This window comes from Henckelia pumila, chromosome 3 (assembly GCF_033568475.1).
Source record: "Henckelia pumila isolate YLH828 chromosome 3, ASM3356847v2, whole genome shotgun sequence".
Taxonomy (NCBI): domain Eukaryota; kingdom Viridiplantae; phylum Streptophyta; class Magnoliopsida; order Lamiales; family Gesneriaceae; genus Henckelia; species Henckelia pumila.
Window position 1 is genome coordinate 34094414 of NC_133122.1, and position 20031 is coordinate 34114444.

The window sequence follows — 20031 nt, forward strand, 5'->3', positions numbered from 1 at the left end:
GAAGTCCTCTTGAATCTCTAAGAATAGGCGTGTCGTTTAATGATTCTTGAGGTGTAGGATCGTTATTTTGTATCTCGTGTTCTTCTCGAATTTCTTCGAGTTCCATCATCTTGCCTTTCTTATCAAGTAAGAACTCCTTCTCCATGAAGGTGGCATTCCTCGAAACAAACACTTTTGTTTCAGTAGGATGATAGAAATAATATCCGATTGAATTTTTCGGATATCCTACAAATTAATATAAGGTGGATCGACTATCCAACTTATCTCCCACTGTCTGCTTCACGTAAGCAGGACATCCCCAAATCCTTAAGTATGAATACTTAGGAGCTTTGCCATTCCATAACTCGTATGGAGTTTTATTCACTGCTTTGGAGTGGACATTGTTCAACAACAATACCGCCGTTTCAAGTGCATAGCCCCAAAACGAAGGTGGGAGCTCAGTGAAGCTCAACATGGATCGAACCATGTCCAACAAAGTTCGATTGCGACGCTTTGAAACACCATTTAACTGAGGTGTCATAGGAGGAGTCCACTGAGAGAGAATCCCATTCTCTTTTAGATAAGTCATAAACTCGATACTTAGGTATTCTCCACCTCGATCCGATTGAAGTGCTTTAATACTCTTTCCTAGTTTGTTTTCTACTTCAGCCTTGAATTCTTTGAATTTTTCAAATGATTCAGACTTATATTTCATCAAATATAAATACCCATACCTAAAATAATCATCAGTAAAGGTAATGAAGTAGGTGTGACCAAATTTAGTACCAATACTAAATGGCCCGCAAACATCTGTATGGATCAAATCCAATAGATTTTGACTACGCTCAAGTTTTTCTTTGAAAGGAGATTTAGTCATTTTTCCTTTTAGGCAGACTCACAAGTAGGTAGAGAGTTAATATCAGACATATCAAACATGCTCTCTCCCACTAGCTTATTCATCCTCCTTGAGGAAATATGACCTAGTCTAGCATGCCAAAGGTTTGCCAGGTTTTGACTATCGTTTTTCCTTTTATTTGTTGTTACCGGTTTATCAACATAATTAATTGGAATGTCTTTTAATTTTAAGTTATATAGATCGTTTTCAAGTTGTCCATTTCCAATCAAACATTCATTCTTGTAAATATTGCAAATCTCATTCACAAAATTGCAAGAAAAACCATCTCTATCAAGCATAAAAACAGAAATAATGTTTTTAACCAAATCTGGCACAAATAAAACATATCTCAAAATTAACTTAAAATCGTTCTGCAAAACTAAATAAACGTCTCCCACAGCTTTGGCTTCAACTCTAGAACCATTTCCGAGCCTCAGCTGGGTCTCACTCATCCTAAGCTTACAACTTCTTATCATCACCTGCAAATCATTGTAAATGTGAGATCCACATCCAGTATCCAATACCCAAGAAGTAGTATTAAGTGAAACATTTATTTCAATGTAAAACATACCCTTTTTAGTTCGCAACTGCTCGAGGTATTCTTTGCAATTACGTTTCCAATGACCGGGTTTCTTGCAGTAATGGCGAGCATCATCATTCTTGTTCCCATTTGAAGCCTTTGTCTGGCTCTTTTTCTTTGGTACAATTTTCTTGGGTGGGGCAGAACGTTTCTTACCCTTTCCATTTGTCCCTTTCTTATAGTTAGAAGAGGAGCCAACCAAGAGTACCGGTTTATCCTTCTTTAGTGTGGCCTCATATGTAACAAGCATATTGACCATATCTTCAAGGGTGAGCTCTATCTTGTTCATATTTAAGTTCATCACAAAACCGTCAAACGATGAAGGAAGAGAAAGAAGTAACAAGTCCGCATTCAGTTCGTGCTCCAATGTCAGATCGAGTTTAACAACTTTTCAATGAGCCCAATCATGTGTACCCCATGCTCACGGACCGAAGTCTCATCTCGCATGCGGCATGTCATAAGCTCTTTGATAGTTTCATACCTCTCGGATCTCGACTGAGGTCCAAAAAGTTATTTGAGGTCCCTATGAATGTCAGCAGCATTCACTGCATCCTCAAATCGCCTCTGAATTTCATCAGACATCGAAGCCTGCATGTAGCTTTTGGCCTTGATATCATGGTCCCACCATTTATCAAGTTTAGCTAACTCTTCCGGACTCACATCAGCCGGGGATTCCTTTGGAGGAGACTTTTCTAACACGTAGAAAGCCTTTTCCGAACTTAGAACAATATTTAACTTACGGAACCATTTCGTATAGTTTGCGCCAGTCTGTTTGTTTTGTTCGAGAATTGAGAATAATGGATTGCGCGAGTTCATTGTCATGAAATACTGAAAAGAAACAGACAATAATCAGTGATTGCTTAATTAATTTACTAAGACATAAAATATGGTGAGATTTAATTTTATGAAAATCACTCCCACTATTTTAACGATTTCACTACCCTCTAGTGAAAACGGGAAACTAGTTTCCTTAGTGGGAACATGGAGTCCAATTGACAAACTATAGTCCCAAATAATATTAGCCAACCATAATTTTCAAAAGGTAGAGCCCAATTGCTTCCAAAGCAACCCCCATGTTTTTACCTCATGTCCAATAAGGGCTCAATAATATGACGCCGTTTATTGTGACATGTCAAGATAACCCATCAATATTAAGTTGTGATGGACGGTCGCCATGTGGATCCCCAATAATATGAGCCAATCTCATGGGAGTTTCACCCAACTTACAACATGTGTCGATCCAATGTACAACTTTCCGACGAACGGGCCCCCCCAATAATATGAGCCGGATCGTGCCCGCGGGTAGCATCTCATACATTGATTGTTGATGGAAGGTAGGAACATTTAAATAATATTTAAATTTCATTTTTGTTAATCTTGATATCAATTTTAAATCATATTTAAAATGAGGGATTTTTAATTTTGAAAAATTGTCTCATCATTTTAATGTTTGTATGCTTGCGGGATTCATACAATTTAGTCTAAACATGCATACAACATCTAATTGCTGCCCGTGATTCCCTCGTTTCCTTCAAAATTTATTTTTAAAATTTTTTCGTTTTTGTTTCAAAAACCCGAGGCTAAAAATTTGGTACAATTGATTAATTTTAATCGTTTGATCAAAGAACGACCTGTCTCTGATACCACTGTCGGAACACTTGTTCTTGGATAAAATGGATGTGATACTCGATGCAGTGGAAGTTTAAAATTTTTATATGGAACAATTCCATATCATGGGTATCAAATCCTACAATTAAAATATGCAAGTAAAATAATAATCACAATTAAATATTTTACCTCTTCAAGCTACGACTTGATTATTGTAGTGACCCGTATCCTGAATTAACGATTAATGAGTAATTAATCATGTAATCATGTTTAGATTAAGTAAAACATGATTAAAGAAATTCCAGAAGGGTTAACGGAGTCCAGAAATGGATCCAGGACACTCGAAAATGGCTTAGAGGACCCCAAGACTCGAGTGAGATCGGAACCACCGATCCAGGATCAGAGCTTCCGATCTTGGTGAAATCGGAACCACATCGGAAGCAAGGAGATCGGATCTTCCGATTAGCGATCGGAGCTTCCGATCGACTGTCGGTGACAGGTGTGTGGTTGCATGTGGTTGAGATTGACACGTGGCATCGGAGCTTCCGATCGGAGGAACAGAGCTTTCGATCTGCACGTTCGGAGCTTCCGATCAGGGAACGGAACTTCCGATCGTTGTCTATAAATATAGGTGCGAGGGCTTCATTTCAAAGCGCACCGAATTCCTCTCCTTCGCCCTCGTGGTTCTATTTTAGGGCTTTGGGTATTCTTATTTTAGAGTTGGAGTAAGGAACATATTTTAGTATAGTCAGACAGTGTCTGACATAGTAGCGGAGCAGTGCTCGTGTAGCGGAGCAGTGCTCGTGGCTGTGGAACTGCAGCAGGGGTGTGCCCCTAATTGCGAGATAGTCGCCATCAGCGGGCTGACGACGGACGCAGGTATAGCTATGGTCTTCTTAAAATATTTAGGAGTATGCAATAGCTTAGTTAAGGCTTTTAGGCTTAATGAATGATGAATGGGTATTTGCATTGTAGAGTTCTTGATAAGCTTGGAACCTAGAGTGGGACTGCTAGAAACTGCCTATAGTAAGGTACGTAAGTACAGACTGAGATAGCCAGCAACTGACGGGTCATGTTTGGACGGTTGATGTCTAGTACTCAGCGACTGACGGGTCATGAGTAATTAGCATCGTGGAGACACGTTCCACGTCCAATAGGAATGAGCAGTGTACACAGGGTTTGCTCCTCGGGTTGTATCACTCATGTCCTAGGCGCCATTACTGAGCAGTTATACAGTTATCCCAGATATGGATACCCTATCATTTGCATGCATCATATTTGTATGTTTTACCCAGTGCTTTCGTATTGAGCTTAGAGCTCACGTCCAGTATTTTTTGTGTATCTGGACATCCCATTAGTTGGGGCAGGTGTAGGTGCAGGATTGAGCTCCAGGATCTTGGAGTAGCCAGCAACCAGTGAAGACAGCAGGATTAGCTGTAGGTTTTGACTTTAGGCTATTTATTCGATTTGGTTGTATAAATCGAATTTGTTTAACCGGTTGTATTCTGTCGGTCTGCTTTTATTTAAGTCTTCCGCAACGATTTATTTAATGCATGTTTAATTATGCTCTTAAACTCTGATTAGGTAGTGGATCCGGGTAGGGTCGCTACACTTATTGGTATCAGAGCATATGCATGCAAGAGACTTGGGATATAGTACTGAGACTTTGGGTTATCCTTATAGGATGGATGAGACCTTGGATGAGGTGATGATGCGGCGATTAGATTGCCCCAAGACTATCATAATTGGCAGAATTTCTGAAGATTTGGCTTATGAGATTCCAGCAAGCGCGCACATGAGAGATGGATCGTGCCCGAGTTTTCAAGACTTCTACTCATATGGGTCCTAGCTTTGGATCGAGTACCGGATGCTAGAGGCAGTGGCAGAGGATTGGTGGGGACTTACTTGATGCTTGCATCTGTACAGTCATTACCATGATGACACTACTCTGAAGATTCTCCATTCGTAGTTGGAGAGATTGTCAGATAGACCTTCACCAAGAAATGCCTCGAGTGCCTAAAGCATGACAGGTTTCAAGCGTGAGGTCTTTAACCTCATGCAAAACATATTTTTGCCGGTATGCTTGTATCGATGCATTCGGTAAGCAAACGGGAAACTTCATGTTCAAAGCATGATTTAAATACAAGAAGAAGGTTGATGCTAGATCGGGAGCAGAAGATGTCAACCGACATGCACTGATGCAGAGCATAGCTGGTTAGCTATCACATGCCATTTCTCCGGAGTTCTTCATAGGAGGACATGTAGAGAGACTTGGACGGGAGTATGCTTGCATAGATGCGTGTGTCGATGAGAAGCTTCATGCTCAAGGAACAAGATTTGTACGATGAATTTAAATACTGTATTGTTGTAGTTGTAAACAGTATTTTAGTTGTAAAGAATCATCATACTATGGTTGTATCATTTTAAGTTTGGTTGTACATTTCATTGTATTTTGAATACTGTATGTATTACATGTGATTGTAATTGAGAAATTGTACATAAATGGAAGCAATGATACATGTTTTATTTATCCAGCAATTCGTGAATTATTGCGAGTGATTTTGCTAAGATTGACATTGTTTTAGTTGATTAGTGTTCAACTGTGGTAACTCATGGATTTCGAGTGGGCCAACTGCGTTGACTTGTGGTTAGTCTAGGCGTTTTCCTAGGATTGACCTAGTTAGTCAGTGGACTAAGGATGTGTCAGCGATGAGTGGACTCATCTAGAGACATTAGGGATATTGTTCGGTTTAGAACACTTGGTCTTTGTTCTAGATTGTTTTATTGGAACAGTAGGCTGTTGACCTTTGGTAGGTGTAGACTTGTGATGATGGGTTTTCATCAGGGTTATCAGTTTTAGTATATGCCGAGAGTTGTGGACTATGACCATGACTAGACGTGAGGGGGCGCGACCCTATGCCAGTATTACTCTAGGAGTCTTTATACTTCAGAGGTTATCTGGGAGCCTTTGTGCTTCGGGACTGGTGGTGGGAAGGCTATTCAGTCAAGGGATTTGGTAGCAGTCACGACAGGGTATTACCTTGGATTAGATATCAGGTTTGATATCGATGGTTCGATATCGTCTTGTGTGCCAGAGATATTGTTTATGTTCTGCTGTGGGAACCAGTCTTGGAGGGATTTCCTTGACGAGTGTGTACTTTGAGCAGTTAGGTTTTAATCTTTAAGTTACTGCTAGAAGTGTGGATCTAGTGGGTGGACGGATTTCTACAAGCGATGGCTAGGGTTTGTCATTAGAGTATGGTTAGAGTTTTCCTGTGATAGGAGTTATCCAAGAACTTGAATAGGAATGTTGTTTTAAGACTTTGACTCGAATGCGAGGACTACTCCATGATGAATGACTTCATCAGCGATGGATTATATCAAGTGTTAGGGATTGTACATGACTATTGAGACGTGAGGGAAGCGTGGCCTATGACCGTGAAACCTTGGTGGTTGTCCAGGTGGGTTATTGGGGTAAGCTACCTTAGTCTTGAATTGTTGCACAATCTTAACAAGGGATATGATTAGAAGAGTGTTCGAAGATTGTGGAAATCTTTGGGATTCGTTAGTTATGATTCTTAAACTTGACGAGCCGTGGTGTTCATTTTGAATGAACGAGGTAAGGGTAGTGAGTCCGGTGGTTGAGCTAAGTACTGTCTGATATTTTCAGAAGTGGAGCATAGGAGTTTCCATGGAATGGAAATTGGCTTAGCTTATCTTGATGTTTGCCTTGGGTGAACTAGAGCGATTTGGGTATTCCAAGTGGTTGGAAATAGTTCTTCGTGGCAGCTGAGTCATGGTTTTTGATTGAGCCACGTATGTTTAGATGATCAGTAGTTGTTTGATCGAATGAGCGCGAACATCAGTAGTTCAATGAGATCGATAGGGTAAATCCAATCAGTGATGATTTGGATAGAGAAATCGAAGAATACTTGGGGTAGTATTTTGTTGCTTAGTGCTTAGGAGATGAGTACTTGGTACAGTCTCAGAAGAATTCGGCAATTTGGATGATTTAGAATCTCTAGGTTTGCCAGAGACGAATCTATCGAAAGATTACCATTGACTTGTATGGTCAAGTTAAGTGATAATTTGACAGGTGGAGACAAGCGAAGGAATTGGTAACTCCCTGGATAGCTTTCTTGTCATGATGTCTTAAGTATACCGTTGGGTTTAGGATCCAAAAAGGTTTGGATGCTTCTATGGGCATCAGTTGTCTAATCGTCAGGTATGACATTAGCCGGGATCTAGTTCTTGAGGTCCGGCAGGGGGTGTCATTAATTTCCAGCGTGAGGTGCGCGAGATCATTGAAATGATCAAGGCAGTCGTTGATCGACTAGGGAATACATGAATTAGTCCTTTCAGCGCTAAGGCTGATGCCTTCAGCAAAAGGAGCGATTTGACTATTGAGAATCCGTTGGAATTTAGTTTCCAGGATCTTTATGATTCGACCTTGTGAGGTTGGGGTGAGCTATGATGGTATCTTCAGATACTCAATGTTGAGTTATACCAGGCGCATGTAACTGTCGAGTTTCGAGACGGAATAGGAAGCGTTTCCATATGTCTGTGTACTGTCGAATGTCCCAGTTGAGCATATTGGTGGGAGCTTGCCTTAGTCTTGATGTGTGTACAGTGGTTGCGAGTATGTATGACTATCAGGAGGATGTCTATCGATTGATTAATGGGTGAATAACCTATGGGTGAGATGGTGTAGATCATCAGAGGCGTGATGACTTCTATTGCAATGTATGCGTGGCTTCGCAGGCCAAAGGCTAGGAGATGACTTTGCGTCGTTATGTACGAGCGATGATAGTTCTTATCAAGGCATAGTGTTGAGTTATACTGAGAAACGTAAACTGAGATTTACACTGGACATGGTATTGAATTCCCCGTATTGCTTGGGAAGCTCGTTCGCTTCTGTAGGGCATGGGAAGGATGACCAGTCTAGAATCATGTGAAATAGTTATGTTGTAGTATGACCTTGTGTCAACTAAATTCTCTTGAGGAGAATTCGAGCTTTGTTGTGTCAGCACAGTGTTGGGATTAGTGTTTTCTAACTAGAGGTGTTGATCATCAAGAACTTTTGGAACCATTAAGTGGTTAGATGCAATTAAGTGATTCGACGATTGTCGTAAGCCAATCAGGTTATGATTTGGTTTTCATCAGTCTAAGACTTTTCCTTGGGACGATGATCTCGATCAAACGGGTGTTTGTATTCTTTGTGATCAGGGGGATCGTGGTCAGGATGGAAGGTGTATCAGTGTCGCGATACATTAGCGCCAGAGAAGTTTGACTGTCTCTAAACAGCGCAGTAATCTTCAGTTGAAAGATTGTAATGCGGTTCAGCATTTATGGAGCTTGCAGAGAATTCGAGCAAGGGTTTCTAGTACGTTCTCGAGGTTTTACCCTAGATTTTGAGGATGAAATCTTTTAAAGGGGGGAGAATGTAGTGACCCGTATCCTGAATTAATGATTAATGAGTAATTAATCATGTAATCATGTTTAGATTAAGTAAAAAATGATTAAGGAAATTCCAGAAGGGTTAACGGAGTTCAGAAATGGATCCAGAACACTCGAAAATGGCTTAGAGGACCCCAAGACTCGAGTGGGATCGGAACCACCGATCCAGGATCGGAGCTTTCGATCTTGGTGAAATCGGAACCACATCGGAAGCAAGGAGATCGGATCTTCCGATCAGCGATCGGAGCTTCCACTACAAGAAAAACTCTAAAAGACAACGGATTTTATCCGTTGTCGTAGGGGGTCTAAAACCGTTGTAACTGATGGTGTTGTCAAAACTGTGCACCTACGACAACGGATAAAATCCGTTGTCATATCCCTCAAAGACAACGGATTTGTGTCTACGACAACGGATTTTATCTGTTGTCGTTCCCCTCAAAGTTGTCTTTGGGAAGAACGACAACGGATAAATCCGTTGCCGTAGGGGCGCAGTTTTGACAACATCATCAGTTACAACGATTTTAGACCCCCTACGACAACGGATTTTATCTGTTGTTGTTTTCTGTATAAAAAACAAAAAAAATAAAATTTTTTATATAAATTCTAATATTATAAATAATCCAAAATTTAAAATTTCATAAATAAAATTTAATATACAATTTTTTTAGTATTACAAATCACTCGAAATTAAAATTCTAATTCAATACACACTGCAAATCGAAGTATCCGATGTCTTGCCTCATTACAGCCTTCAAACCTCTTGTTCTCAATCTCGAAGCTTTGTCTCTCCGCTGTTCTTGTCCAACAATATCCCTCTGCAAAAAAGAAAAAAAATAGGGAATTAATTAACCATCTAAGTTGTTTGAATCACACACCAACTCACATGTCTCGAGTCATGAAATCCCAATCACACCTACCGAGAAAACAAGCAACCCATTGCGTGCAAGCCATGCAGCAAAGAGCCAATGAATTCTGGAACAACACAAATCCAAGAAAAAGACAAAAAAATTTGTCAGCTTAGCCACATATGTATTGAAAACATAGAAACAATGAAACTAATTAACTTCACTGTAAAGAAGAATTTTTCCAAAGCCAAAAACTGCTGAGTTATCTTAATGTATTCAATATTCATGAATGTATCATGCACCTTTTACTTTGACATCTTTCAGAGCTTTTCTCCATAATGCATTGATTATATTTGCGAGTCTCAAATTTTCATTGATAACCTGAAGGGAAAGAAAGAAAAATAAATAAAGCAGTTTATATATATATATATATATATATATATATAAAGCATCTTACGTTTTGAGTAAATGTTAACGACAAGTAATAGTTCCAAGAATATTCCTCACGGGAACTATCCTTTCTCCTTTTGATTTCCATGTTCTCCTCCTAGCATTTTCATGAATATATATATATATATATATAATATATATATATATATATATATATATATATATATATATCATCACAGATCAAGAAACAAGCCAAATCACATTAATTAATATAGGAAAATAATTCGTGGCTACGTCCAATTAACTACCTAGTTCTCTACTTACAATGCCATTTAATTTATCAAACAACGCTTTGGCTACTCGCATTATTATCTACCACGTGAATCCAAGAATATGACATGAATTGAAGTTGACATTATTGGCCGGCCCTCTAAATATTTCATATCCATACAGTTAATTTACCTCCAAAGGACTCGTAAATCTCTCCAATTCTTGTCAATCTTTTCAAACAAATCAGAACTCTTATATCTTAAATAATAATCCAAAAAGTGACAACTACACTCCCGATTTAAATCACTGCAAGTAAGAATAACTATGGTAGCAGTAAAACCTTTGCAAAATTCGATGTCATGAAGAGGTAAATAAGTGCGTGTTCATACCACTAAGTGGGCTAAGGCAACAAGATTGTCAGTAAGGAATTTAACGGGTAGAGTCATGGCCGTGGGCACTGTCTCCTCTCCGGGAATCACATCTCGATTATGTTCCCACCAATGAAGTCGAATGGTAGTGGATGCTGTTGCGTCTCTTCTGATTCTCCAAGCTCATGTATTAGAGCATCGATCACATCGACTGGAGGCTTCTCGTTTCCATCTATTTTCTCCAGAGAAAATTTTCTCTTTTCTATAATTTTATTCACAATTTCTAGCAATCTCTTCTTGGCCTATTGCAAAAAGAAAGGATTTTTAACAACGCTGAAAAATATAGAGTTCTTTGATCATTAATTCCAGACCTAATCAAAGGATGGAGGCCGTTTTATGAAATTTTGTCCAACTTTTAGATGTATTCAAACCATAAATAGCCAACCTAAAAGTCAGATGATGTAAAAAATCAAATAACAATCAAGTGACAAATAAAGACAAAATAAAGAACAAATCAATTTCTTACGATCAAGGCGGCTTTAACGATGAATGCTTTGATTGTGAATCTTCGTTTTCTCTCAGTCTCGTCCAATTTCTCCATCCAGTTTCAACCTGAAAGAGAGATAATTTGAAACTTAAAGGTCACGAGAACAAAACTCAAGTAACTAAGAATTATATATATACAAACTCAAAAATCGATGAAAAGGTGTGATGAGGGAAAAAGTAAAGTAAAAATATAAAAATTGATACACAATAGAAGATATAGAAGAAGTGCCGCAACCCCTATACGTTTGATAACTTCGATTTTCTAAAATTAACTTTCAACACCAGTCACATTCATGATTCCATTAATTACTTGCTACTCCGTATATCATATCCTTCTCCGTGGAAATTCGATTAAGATTACTGAAATAATGCGGAACTAGAAAAAGCATACCTCCTTTCTGATTTTGATGCGCAGAAGAGCAAAGAGACAGCGTAAAACCGAAATCCTTGCTGGGAGCAGAAGCGGAGCATGCGTCTCGAAGAATGAACCAAGCACAACTCTGACACCTCAAAATACAACCATCAAATACATTAAGATAATTTCCCATCAAAACAATAAGAACCAAAAAATAATAATGAACAGAGACTCACAAAAAAGAACTCCAAAACCCAACTAACAAAATTAAAACATAGCCCCCAGAATCCCCTATTCAACAAAAACAAAATTGAGAGAAAAATAGTATACTGTGGAGATAAGGGAAGAGGTGGCGATTGACGAAGCGGGAAGCCTCAAGTCCACCGTGGCCGTCTTAAACTCCAACATAGGTGGCAGGCGGCAACGTAAAAACCTGGCTCTGATCCACGAGGCTGGAATTGGCCTAAACCACAGCTATGGAGAAGTCGCAGGAGGCGTGAGGCTTGGGTCCATGTGCCACATCAAACTATCGGAGTTATAGGGGTTAATTTTCAAAATAATAATAATAATAATAATAATAATCAATTAAGAATGGGTGGCTCCGCTTTCTTTATTTGTTACCCAAAGCAGAGCTTGAATAGAATCTGCGAGCTTGTTAATGGCGTCCAACAAATTACTCATGCCTTGTCTTTTGATATCCGCCTTTGATTCCTCGATTTGCAGTCTCCCAATGCGGCGGCGCCGCTGCTTCCTTCTCTGCCGCTCCCTCCTTCACATTTCTTCCTTCTTTTTGCCGCGGGTGAGTCTGTGTACTGACTCGTGTCCTTCAAATCTGGGTCATTTGATTATTATATATAAATGACAAAGGAGCCGCCGTCTGGAAATTGCTCGGGAGTGAGAGTGACCGAAAGCCCTGTATCAACCCCTAATCTGAAGTCGGACAGAGTGCTATGGAAGCTAGGGTTTGGTAATTGATGGTGAGAGTGATGAGGAAAGAAACAAGAGATCAAAAGCGAAGAATGAAAGTGTGTTTGTCTTTAAGTTATAATACTTATTATAACATATTTTAAAAAAAATAATTTTATTAATATATAAAATAATAATACAATGGTTTTGTAGAATCCGTTGTCGTAGGCCAAAGAAAACGCGCTCAAAGACAACGAATTTTAAAATCCGTTGTCGTAGGCCATAAAAAAAACGCTAATAGACAACGAATTTTAAAATCCATTGTCGTAGGCCATAATCTGTTGTCGTATGACCATAAAAAAAACGCTCATCGACAACGAATTTTAAAATCCGTTGTCGTAGGCCATAAAAAAAGCGCTAATAGACAACGCATTTTAAAATCCGTTGTCGTAGGTCATAATCTGTTGTCGTTCTTTAACAAAATAAGACAAACGACAACGGATTTTAATAAATCCGTTGTGAAAGCTCATGAGACAACTATTTTTTCACAAAACCGTTGTCATTTAGATGTTGTTGTACATCAAATTTGTTGTAGTGTTCCGATCGACTGTCGGTGACAGGTGTGTGGTTGCATGTGGTTGAGATTGACACGTGGCATCGGAGCTTCCGATCTGCACGTTCGGAGCTTCCGATCAGGGAACGGAACTTCCGATCGTTGTGTATAAATATAGGTGCGAGGGATTCATTTCAAAGCGCACCGAATTCCTCTCCTTCGCCCTCGTGGCTCTATTTTAGGGCTTTAGGTACTCTTATTTTAGAGTTGGAGTAAGGAACATATTTTAGTATAGTCAGACAATGCCTGACATAGTAGCGGAGCAGTGCTCGAGGCTGTGGAGCTGCAGCAGGGGTGTGCCCCTAGTTGTGAGATAGTCGCCATCAGCGAGCTGACGACAGACGCAGGTATAGCTATGGTCTCCTTAAAATATTTAGGAGTATGCAATAGCTTAGTTAAGGCTTTTAGAGCTTAATGAATGATGCATGAGTATTTGCATTGTAGAGTTGTTGATAAGCTTGAACCTAGAGTGGGACTGCTAGTAACTGTCTGTAGTAAGGTACGTAAGTACAAACTTGTTTCATTTGTGTGTCATATTATTATGCAGCATGTGAAAGAGTGGGTGCCCGGTGAGCCAACTTGTGGCTAAGGGCTTTTATGACTCTATGTATAAACAATCTTTTGTTTAATATAATTTACACTTTTATAATGGAGTTTACTTTATCTTTTATCATATTATTATGTTGTGACATACTATAAGATGTTTAGATGAAGACCTTGAATATACTATAGTGTATGTAAGATGTGGTGGCACATGGGGATGACTATCATGAAACACATCTTATAGTCACTGTATATTCTAAACAGTTCCTAGTCGATTGAGCCGTCCGTTAATAAGGATAAGGATCGCTCGAGATTGAGACTAGCATTTGCGATGCCAAGTACCACATTTCATTGGTATGGAACATAGAGATGTTCAAAGCATGAAAATGGATATTAATACGATGAATGATCGAACTACCCTATCCGAACTTTCCAAGTGGTTATCACTTATCGAGTGGATAAAGTCCGCGGTTTTGGTTGTACATCATTAGTCCTTACTACTTGAAACATCATTGAGACTCTATATGCTAGTACTGTACTTTGACTCGTTTACCGACTCTATTGGGGTCATCAGGTGTCGGGATTGGATACAGTTATGACACATATAGAAGTCGATGCTTTGTTGTCAAGGATTCACCACATACCTTCTAGTGTGGATATCCTATGCAATCTGAGGAGATATTAGTGTGACGAATCTCTGGCCAGAGTACATGATGTGTTTTAAGAAATGATTTATTAGTAGCACATGCGATGCCACTATTTGATCTTCAAGATGCATTGCATAGTTATCGAATCTCGAACGACTCTCGATTTACCAATGGTTGTTGATTCGATCGGGATATATGGATGAAGGGACCGTACTGTACGCTAACCAAAATCTATTGGTTCTTGAAGGCACTATCAGTGATACCTAGGGAATCATGGGGCGATGTTGCTAGGCTCTCTTACCATGATTCGATGGGCAAGTCGGAAATTGTTGTTCTGAGTCACAAGGAGTTGTGAGCCCATGGCTAGCTGTATCCCTGAACCATTGAGGGTCACACAAGTAATGGATTTTTAATTCCCGTTGAGATAATTAAATTTAAAGAGTTAAATTTAATGAACAAAGAAGTAGGACTTCTTATATCATAGTAGAAGAGTAAGATTTCCTAAAATGACATAGGGATGGGCATTTTTGGAAATCACTGAATTCGGATTCAGAAAATTTATCTTGACTTTAAAAGATGCAAAAATGGTTTCTGTGCACATTGGTGAAATTGGTTTATCAATCTGAGTCACGATGAATTTTATATTAATTTCTGAACATGCGGGCTTTGCTTGTCAGGCTTGAACTTATGACTAATGGGCCCTAAGCTGTTAGCAGCCCACATTATAAATAAGTTATTGCAGTACAGAAATTACACAACAGAGGCTCATAATTTCGAACACTAGGGTTTTTGAGAACTATAGTGGCCGCCCCCCCCCCCTCTGTGTTTTCTCTCTGAAAATTCCAGCCTGTGAATTTTGAATTTGCAGTCTGGTTTAACGGATCAAATTCGTTAATTCTCTTCGTAGAAACTTCTGATAGATTTTCTAGTGCAATCTATCAGAGGGATTAAACTTCTGTTCGTGGACCTGATTGAAGAATTGTTCGTCCATCAGTTCCTGGGATATACAACAAGAGCAGAGTTATCTGTTGGTGTCCATAATCTCGTTTCGAGATTCAAGGTAAAAAATTAATTGTTATTTAATTTTTACACGCACAATTTAATCGTAAAGTTTTGATACCCACGATATGGAATCGTTCCATATAAAATTTTTAAACTTCCGCTGCACCGGGTATCAATTCTGATTGATCTGATCACCGTTCTCCAACAGCATGTGCATATCATATTGTGCCTGTCCATCTTTTGAGATGAGTCATGTAGGGCCGCTCAGCCCTGTTTGGACGGTTGATGTCTAGTACTCAGTGACTGACGGGTCATGAGTGATTAGCATCTGGGAGACACGGTCCACGTCCAGTAGGAATGAGCAGTGTACACAGGGTTTGCTCCCCGGGTTGTATCACTCATGTCCTAGGCATCATTACTGAGCAGTTGTATACATTTATCCCAGATATGGATACCCTATCATTTGCATGCATCATATTTGTATGTTTTACCCAGTGCTTTCGTATTGAGCTTAGATCTCACGTCCAGTATTTTCTGTGTATCTGGACACCCCATTCGACGGGGCAGGTGTAGGTGCAGGATTGAGCTCCAGGAGCTTGGAGTAGCCAGCAACCAGTGAAGACAGCAGGATTAGCTGTTGGTTTTGCCTTTAAGCTATTTATTCGAATTGGTTGTAAAATCGAATTTGTTTAACCGGTTGTATTCTGCCGGTCTGCTTTTATTTAAGTCTTCCACAGCAATTTATTTAATGCATGTTTAATTATGCTCTTAAACTCTGAATAGATAGTGGATCCGGGTAGGGTCGCTACACTTATTGGTATCAGAGCATATGCATGCAAGAGACTTGGGATATAGTACTGAGACTTTGGGTTATCCTTATATGATGGATGAGACCTTGGATGAGGTGATGATGCGGCGATTAGATTGCCCCAAGACTATCATAATCGGCAGAATTTCTGAAGATTTGGCTTATGGGATTCCAGCAAGAGCGCACATGAGAGATGGATCGTGCCCGAGTTTTCAAGACTTCTACTCATATGGGTCTTAGCTTTGGATCGAGTACCGGATGCTAGATGTAGTGGCAGAGGATTGGTGGGGACTTACTTGATGCTTGCATCTGTACAATCATTACCATGATGACACTACTCTGAAGATTCTCCATTCGTAGTTGGAGAGATTGTCAGATAGACCTTCACCAAGAAATGCCTCGAGTGCCTAAAGCATGACAGGTTTCAAGCGTGAGGTCTTTAACCTAATGCAGAACATAGTTTTGCCGGTATGCTTGTATCGATGCGTTCGGTAAGCAAACGGGAAACTTCATGTTCCAAAGCATGATTTAAATACAAGAAGAAGGCTGATGGTAGATCGGGAGCAGAAGATGTCAACCGACATGCACTGACGCAGAGCATAGCTGGTTAGCTATCACATGCCATTTCTCAGGAGTTCTTTGTAGGAGGACATGCAAAGAGACTTGGACGAGAGTATGCTTGCATAGATGCGTGTGCCGATGAGAAGCTTCATGCTCAAGGAACAAGATTTGTACGATGATTTTAAATACTGTATTGTTGTAGTTGTAAACAGTATTTTAGTTGTAAAGAATCATCATACTATGGTTGTATCATTTCAAGTTTGGTTGTACATTTCATTGTATTTTGAATACTGTATGTATTACATGTGATTGTAATTGAGAAATTATACATAAATGGAAGTAATGATACATGTTTTATTTATCCAGCAATTCGTGAATGATTGCGAGTGATTTTGCTAAGATTGACATTGTTTTAGTTGATTAGTGTTCAACTGTGGTAACTCATGGATTTCGAGTGGGCCAACTGCGATAGTTTGACTTGTGGTTAGTCTAGGCGTTTTCCTAGGATTGATCTAGTTAGTCAGTGGACTAAGGATGTGTCAGCGATGAGTGGACTCATCTAGAGACATTAGGGATATTGTTCGGTTTAGAACACTTGGTCTTTGTTCTAGATTGTTTTATTGGAACAGTAGGCTGTTGACCTTTGGTAGGTGTAGACTTGTGATGATGGGTTTTCATTAGGGTTATCAGTTCCAATATATGCCGAGAGTTGTGGACTATGACCATGACTAGACGTGAGGGGGCGCGACCCTATGCCAGTATTACTCTGGGAGTCTTTATACTTCAGAGGTTATCTAGGAGCCTTCGTGCTTCGGGACTGGCGGTGGGAAGGCTATTCAGTTTAGGGATTTGGTAGCAGTCACGACAGGGTATTAACTTGGATTAGATATCAGGTTTGATATCGATGGTTCGATATCGTCTGGTGTGCCAGAGATATTGTTTATGTTCTGCTCTGGGAACCAGTCTTGGAGGGATTTCCTTGACGAGTGTGTACTTTGAGCAGTTAGGTTTTAATCTTTAAGTTACTGCTAGACGTGTGGATCTAGTAGGTGGATGGATTTCTACCAGCGATGGCTAGGGGTTGTCATTAGAGTATGGTTAGATTTTTCCTGTGATAGGAGTTATCCAAGAACTTGGATAGGAATGTTGTTTTAAAACTTCGACTCGAATGCGAGGACTACTCCATGATGAATGACTTCATCAGTGATGGATTATATCAAGTGTTAGGGATTGTACATGACTATTGAGACGTGAGGGAAGCGTGGCCTATGACCGTGAAACCTTGATGGTTGTCCAGGTGGGTTATTGGGGTAAGATACCTTAGTCTTGAATTGTTGCACAATCTTAACAAGGGATATGATTAGGAGAGTGTTCGAAGATTGTGGAAATCTTTGGGATTCGTTAGTTATGATTCTTAAACTTGACGATCCGTGGTGTTCATTTTGAATGAACGAGGTAAGGATAGTGAGTTTGGGGGTTGCGTTAAGTACTGTCTGATATTTTCAGAGTGGAGCATAGGAGTTTCCATGGAATGGAAATGGGCTTAGCTTATCTTGATGTTTGCCTTGGGTGAACTAGAGCGATTTGGGTATTCCAAGTGGTTGGAAATAGTTCTTCGTGGCAGCTGAGTCATGGTTGTTGATTGATCCACGTATGTTTAGATGATCAGTAGTTGTCTGATCGAATGAGCGCGAACATCAGTAGTTCGATGAGATCGATAGGATAAATCCAATCAGTGATGATTTGGATAGAGCAATCGAAGAATACTTGGGGTAGTATTTTGTTGCTTAGTGCTTAGGAGATGAGTACTTGGTACAGTCTCAGAAGCATTCGACAATTTGGATGATTTAGAATCTCTAGGTTTGCCAGAGACGAATCTATCGAAAGATTACCATTGAATTGTATGGTCAAGTTAAGTGATAATTTGACAGGTGGAGACAAGCGAAGGAATTGGTAACTCCCTGGATAGCTTTCTTGTCATGATGTCTTAAGTATACCGTTGGGTTTAGGATCCAACTAGGTTTGGATGCTTCTATGGGCATCAGTTGTCTAATCGTCAGGTGTGACATTAGCCGGGATCTAGTTCTTGAGGTCCGGCAGGGGGTGTCATTAATTTCCAGCGTGTGGTGCGCGAGATCATTGAAATGATCGAGGCAGTCATTGATCGACTAGGGAATAGATGAATTAGTCCTTTCAGCGCTAAGGCTGATGCCTTCAGCAAAAGGAGCGATTTGACTATTGAGAATCCGTTGGAATTTAGTTTCCAGGATCTTTATGATTCGACCTTGTGAGGTTGGGATGAGCTATGATGGTATCTTCAGATACTCAGTGTTGAGTTATACCAGGCGCATGTGACTGTCGAGTTTTTAAACGGAATAGGAAGCGTTTTCATATGTCTGTGTACTGTGGAATGTCCCAGTCGAGCATATTGGTGGGAGCTTGCCTTTTTTAGTCTTGATGTGTGTACAGTGGTTGCGAGTATGTATTGACTATCAGGAGGATGTCTATCGATTGATTCATGGGTGAATAACCTAAGGGTGAGATGGTGTAGATCATCAGAGGCGTGATGACTTCTATTGCAATGCATGTGTGGCTTCGCAGGCCAAAGGCTAGGAGATGACTTCGCGTCGTTATGTACGAGCGATGATAGTTCTCATCATGGCATAGTGTTGAGTTATACTGAGAAACGTGAACTGAGATTTACACTGGACATGGTATTGAATTCCTCGTATTGCTTGGGAAGCTTGTTCGTTTCTCTATGGCATGGGAAGGATGACCAGTCTAGAATCATGTGAAACAGTAATGTTGTAGTATGACCTTGTGTCAACTAAATTCTCTTGAGGATAATTCGAGCTTTGTTGTGTCAGCACAGTGTTGGGATTAGTGTTTTCTAACTAGAGGTGTTGAGCACCGAGAACTTTTGGAACCATTAGGTGGTTAGATGCAATTAAGAGATTAGACGATTGTCGTAAGCCAATCAGGTTATGATATGGTTTTCATCAGTCTAAGACATTTCCTTGGGATGATGATCTCGATCAAACGGGTGTTTGTACTCTTCGTGATCAGGGGGATCGTGGTCAGGATGGAGGGTGTATTAGTGTCGCGATACATTAGCGCCAGAGAAGTTTGACTGTCTCTAAACAGCGCAGTAATCTTCAGTTGAAAGATTGTAATGCGGTTCAGCATTTATGGAGCTTTCAGAGAATTCGAGCAAGGGTTTCTAATACGTTCTCGAGGTTTTACCCTAGATTTCGAGGACGAAATCTTTTAAGGGGGGGAGAATGTAGTGACCCGTATCCTGAATTGATGATTAATGAGTAATTAATCATGTAATCATGTTTAGATTAAGTAAAACATGATTAAGGAAATTCCAGAAGGGTTAACGGAGTCCAGAAATGGACCCAGGACACTCGAAAATGGCTTAGAGGACCCCAAGACTCGAGTGGGATCGGAACCACCGATCCAGGATCGGAGCTTCCGATCTTGGTGAAATCGGAACCACATCGGAAGCAAGGAGATCGGATCTTCCGATCAGCGATCGGAGCTTCCGATCGACTGTCGGTGACAGGTGTGTGGTTGCATGTGGTTGAGATTGACACGTGGCATTGGAGCTTCCTATCGGAGGAACGGAGCTTCCGATCTGCACGTTCGGAGCTTC

The 20031-nt window shown here is 40.1% G+C and overlaps 1 protein-coding gene and 1 long non-coding RNA gene across 4 annotated transcripts; both read right to left on the minus strand.

Annotated features, from left to right (window-relative positions):
* Positions 1-9199: 9199 nt before the first annotated feature.
* On the minus strand, positions 9200-10614 carry LOC140893511 (3-epi-6-deoxocathasterone 23-monooxygenase CYP90C1-like). Of its 2 annotated transcripts, XM_073302591.1 has the most exons (5): positions 10414-10614; positions 9822-9911; positions 9667-9745; positions 9437-9491; positions 9200-9334 (listed from the first exon to the last, which is right to left on the minus strand). In XM_073302591.1, exons 1-5 carry the CDS (start codon positions 10468-10470, stop codon positions 9286-9288), a joined length of 330 nt encoding a protein of 109 aa, XP_073158692.1. In that variant the 5' UTR covers positions 10471-10614; the 3' UTR covers positions 9200-9285. The 2 variants fall into 2 exon arrangements, with proteins under 2 accessions (XP_073158692.1, XP_073158693.1); XM_073302592.1 differs by lacking the exon at positions 9822-9911.
* Positions 10615-10916: 302 nt separating this feature from the next.
* LOC140893543 (uncharacterized) lies at positions 10917-12201 on the minus strand. 2 transcript variants are annotated; one of them, XR_012153196.1, is made up of 4 exons: positions 11915-12201; positions 11624-11819; positions 11330-11438; positions 10917-11004 (listed from the first exon to the last, which is right to left on the minus strand). It is a non-coding gene; the product is annotated as an uncharacterized lncRNA (long non-coding RNA). The 2 variants fall into 2 exon arrangements; XR_012153195.1 differs by having other exon boundaries at positions 11624-12201.
* Between the last annotated feature and the right edge of the window lie 7830 nt (positions 12202-20031).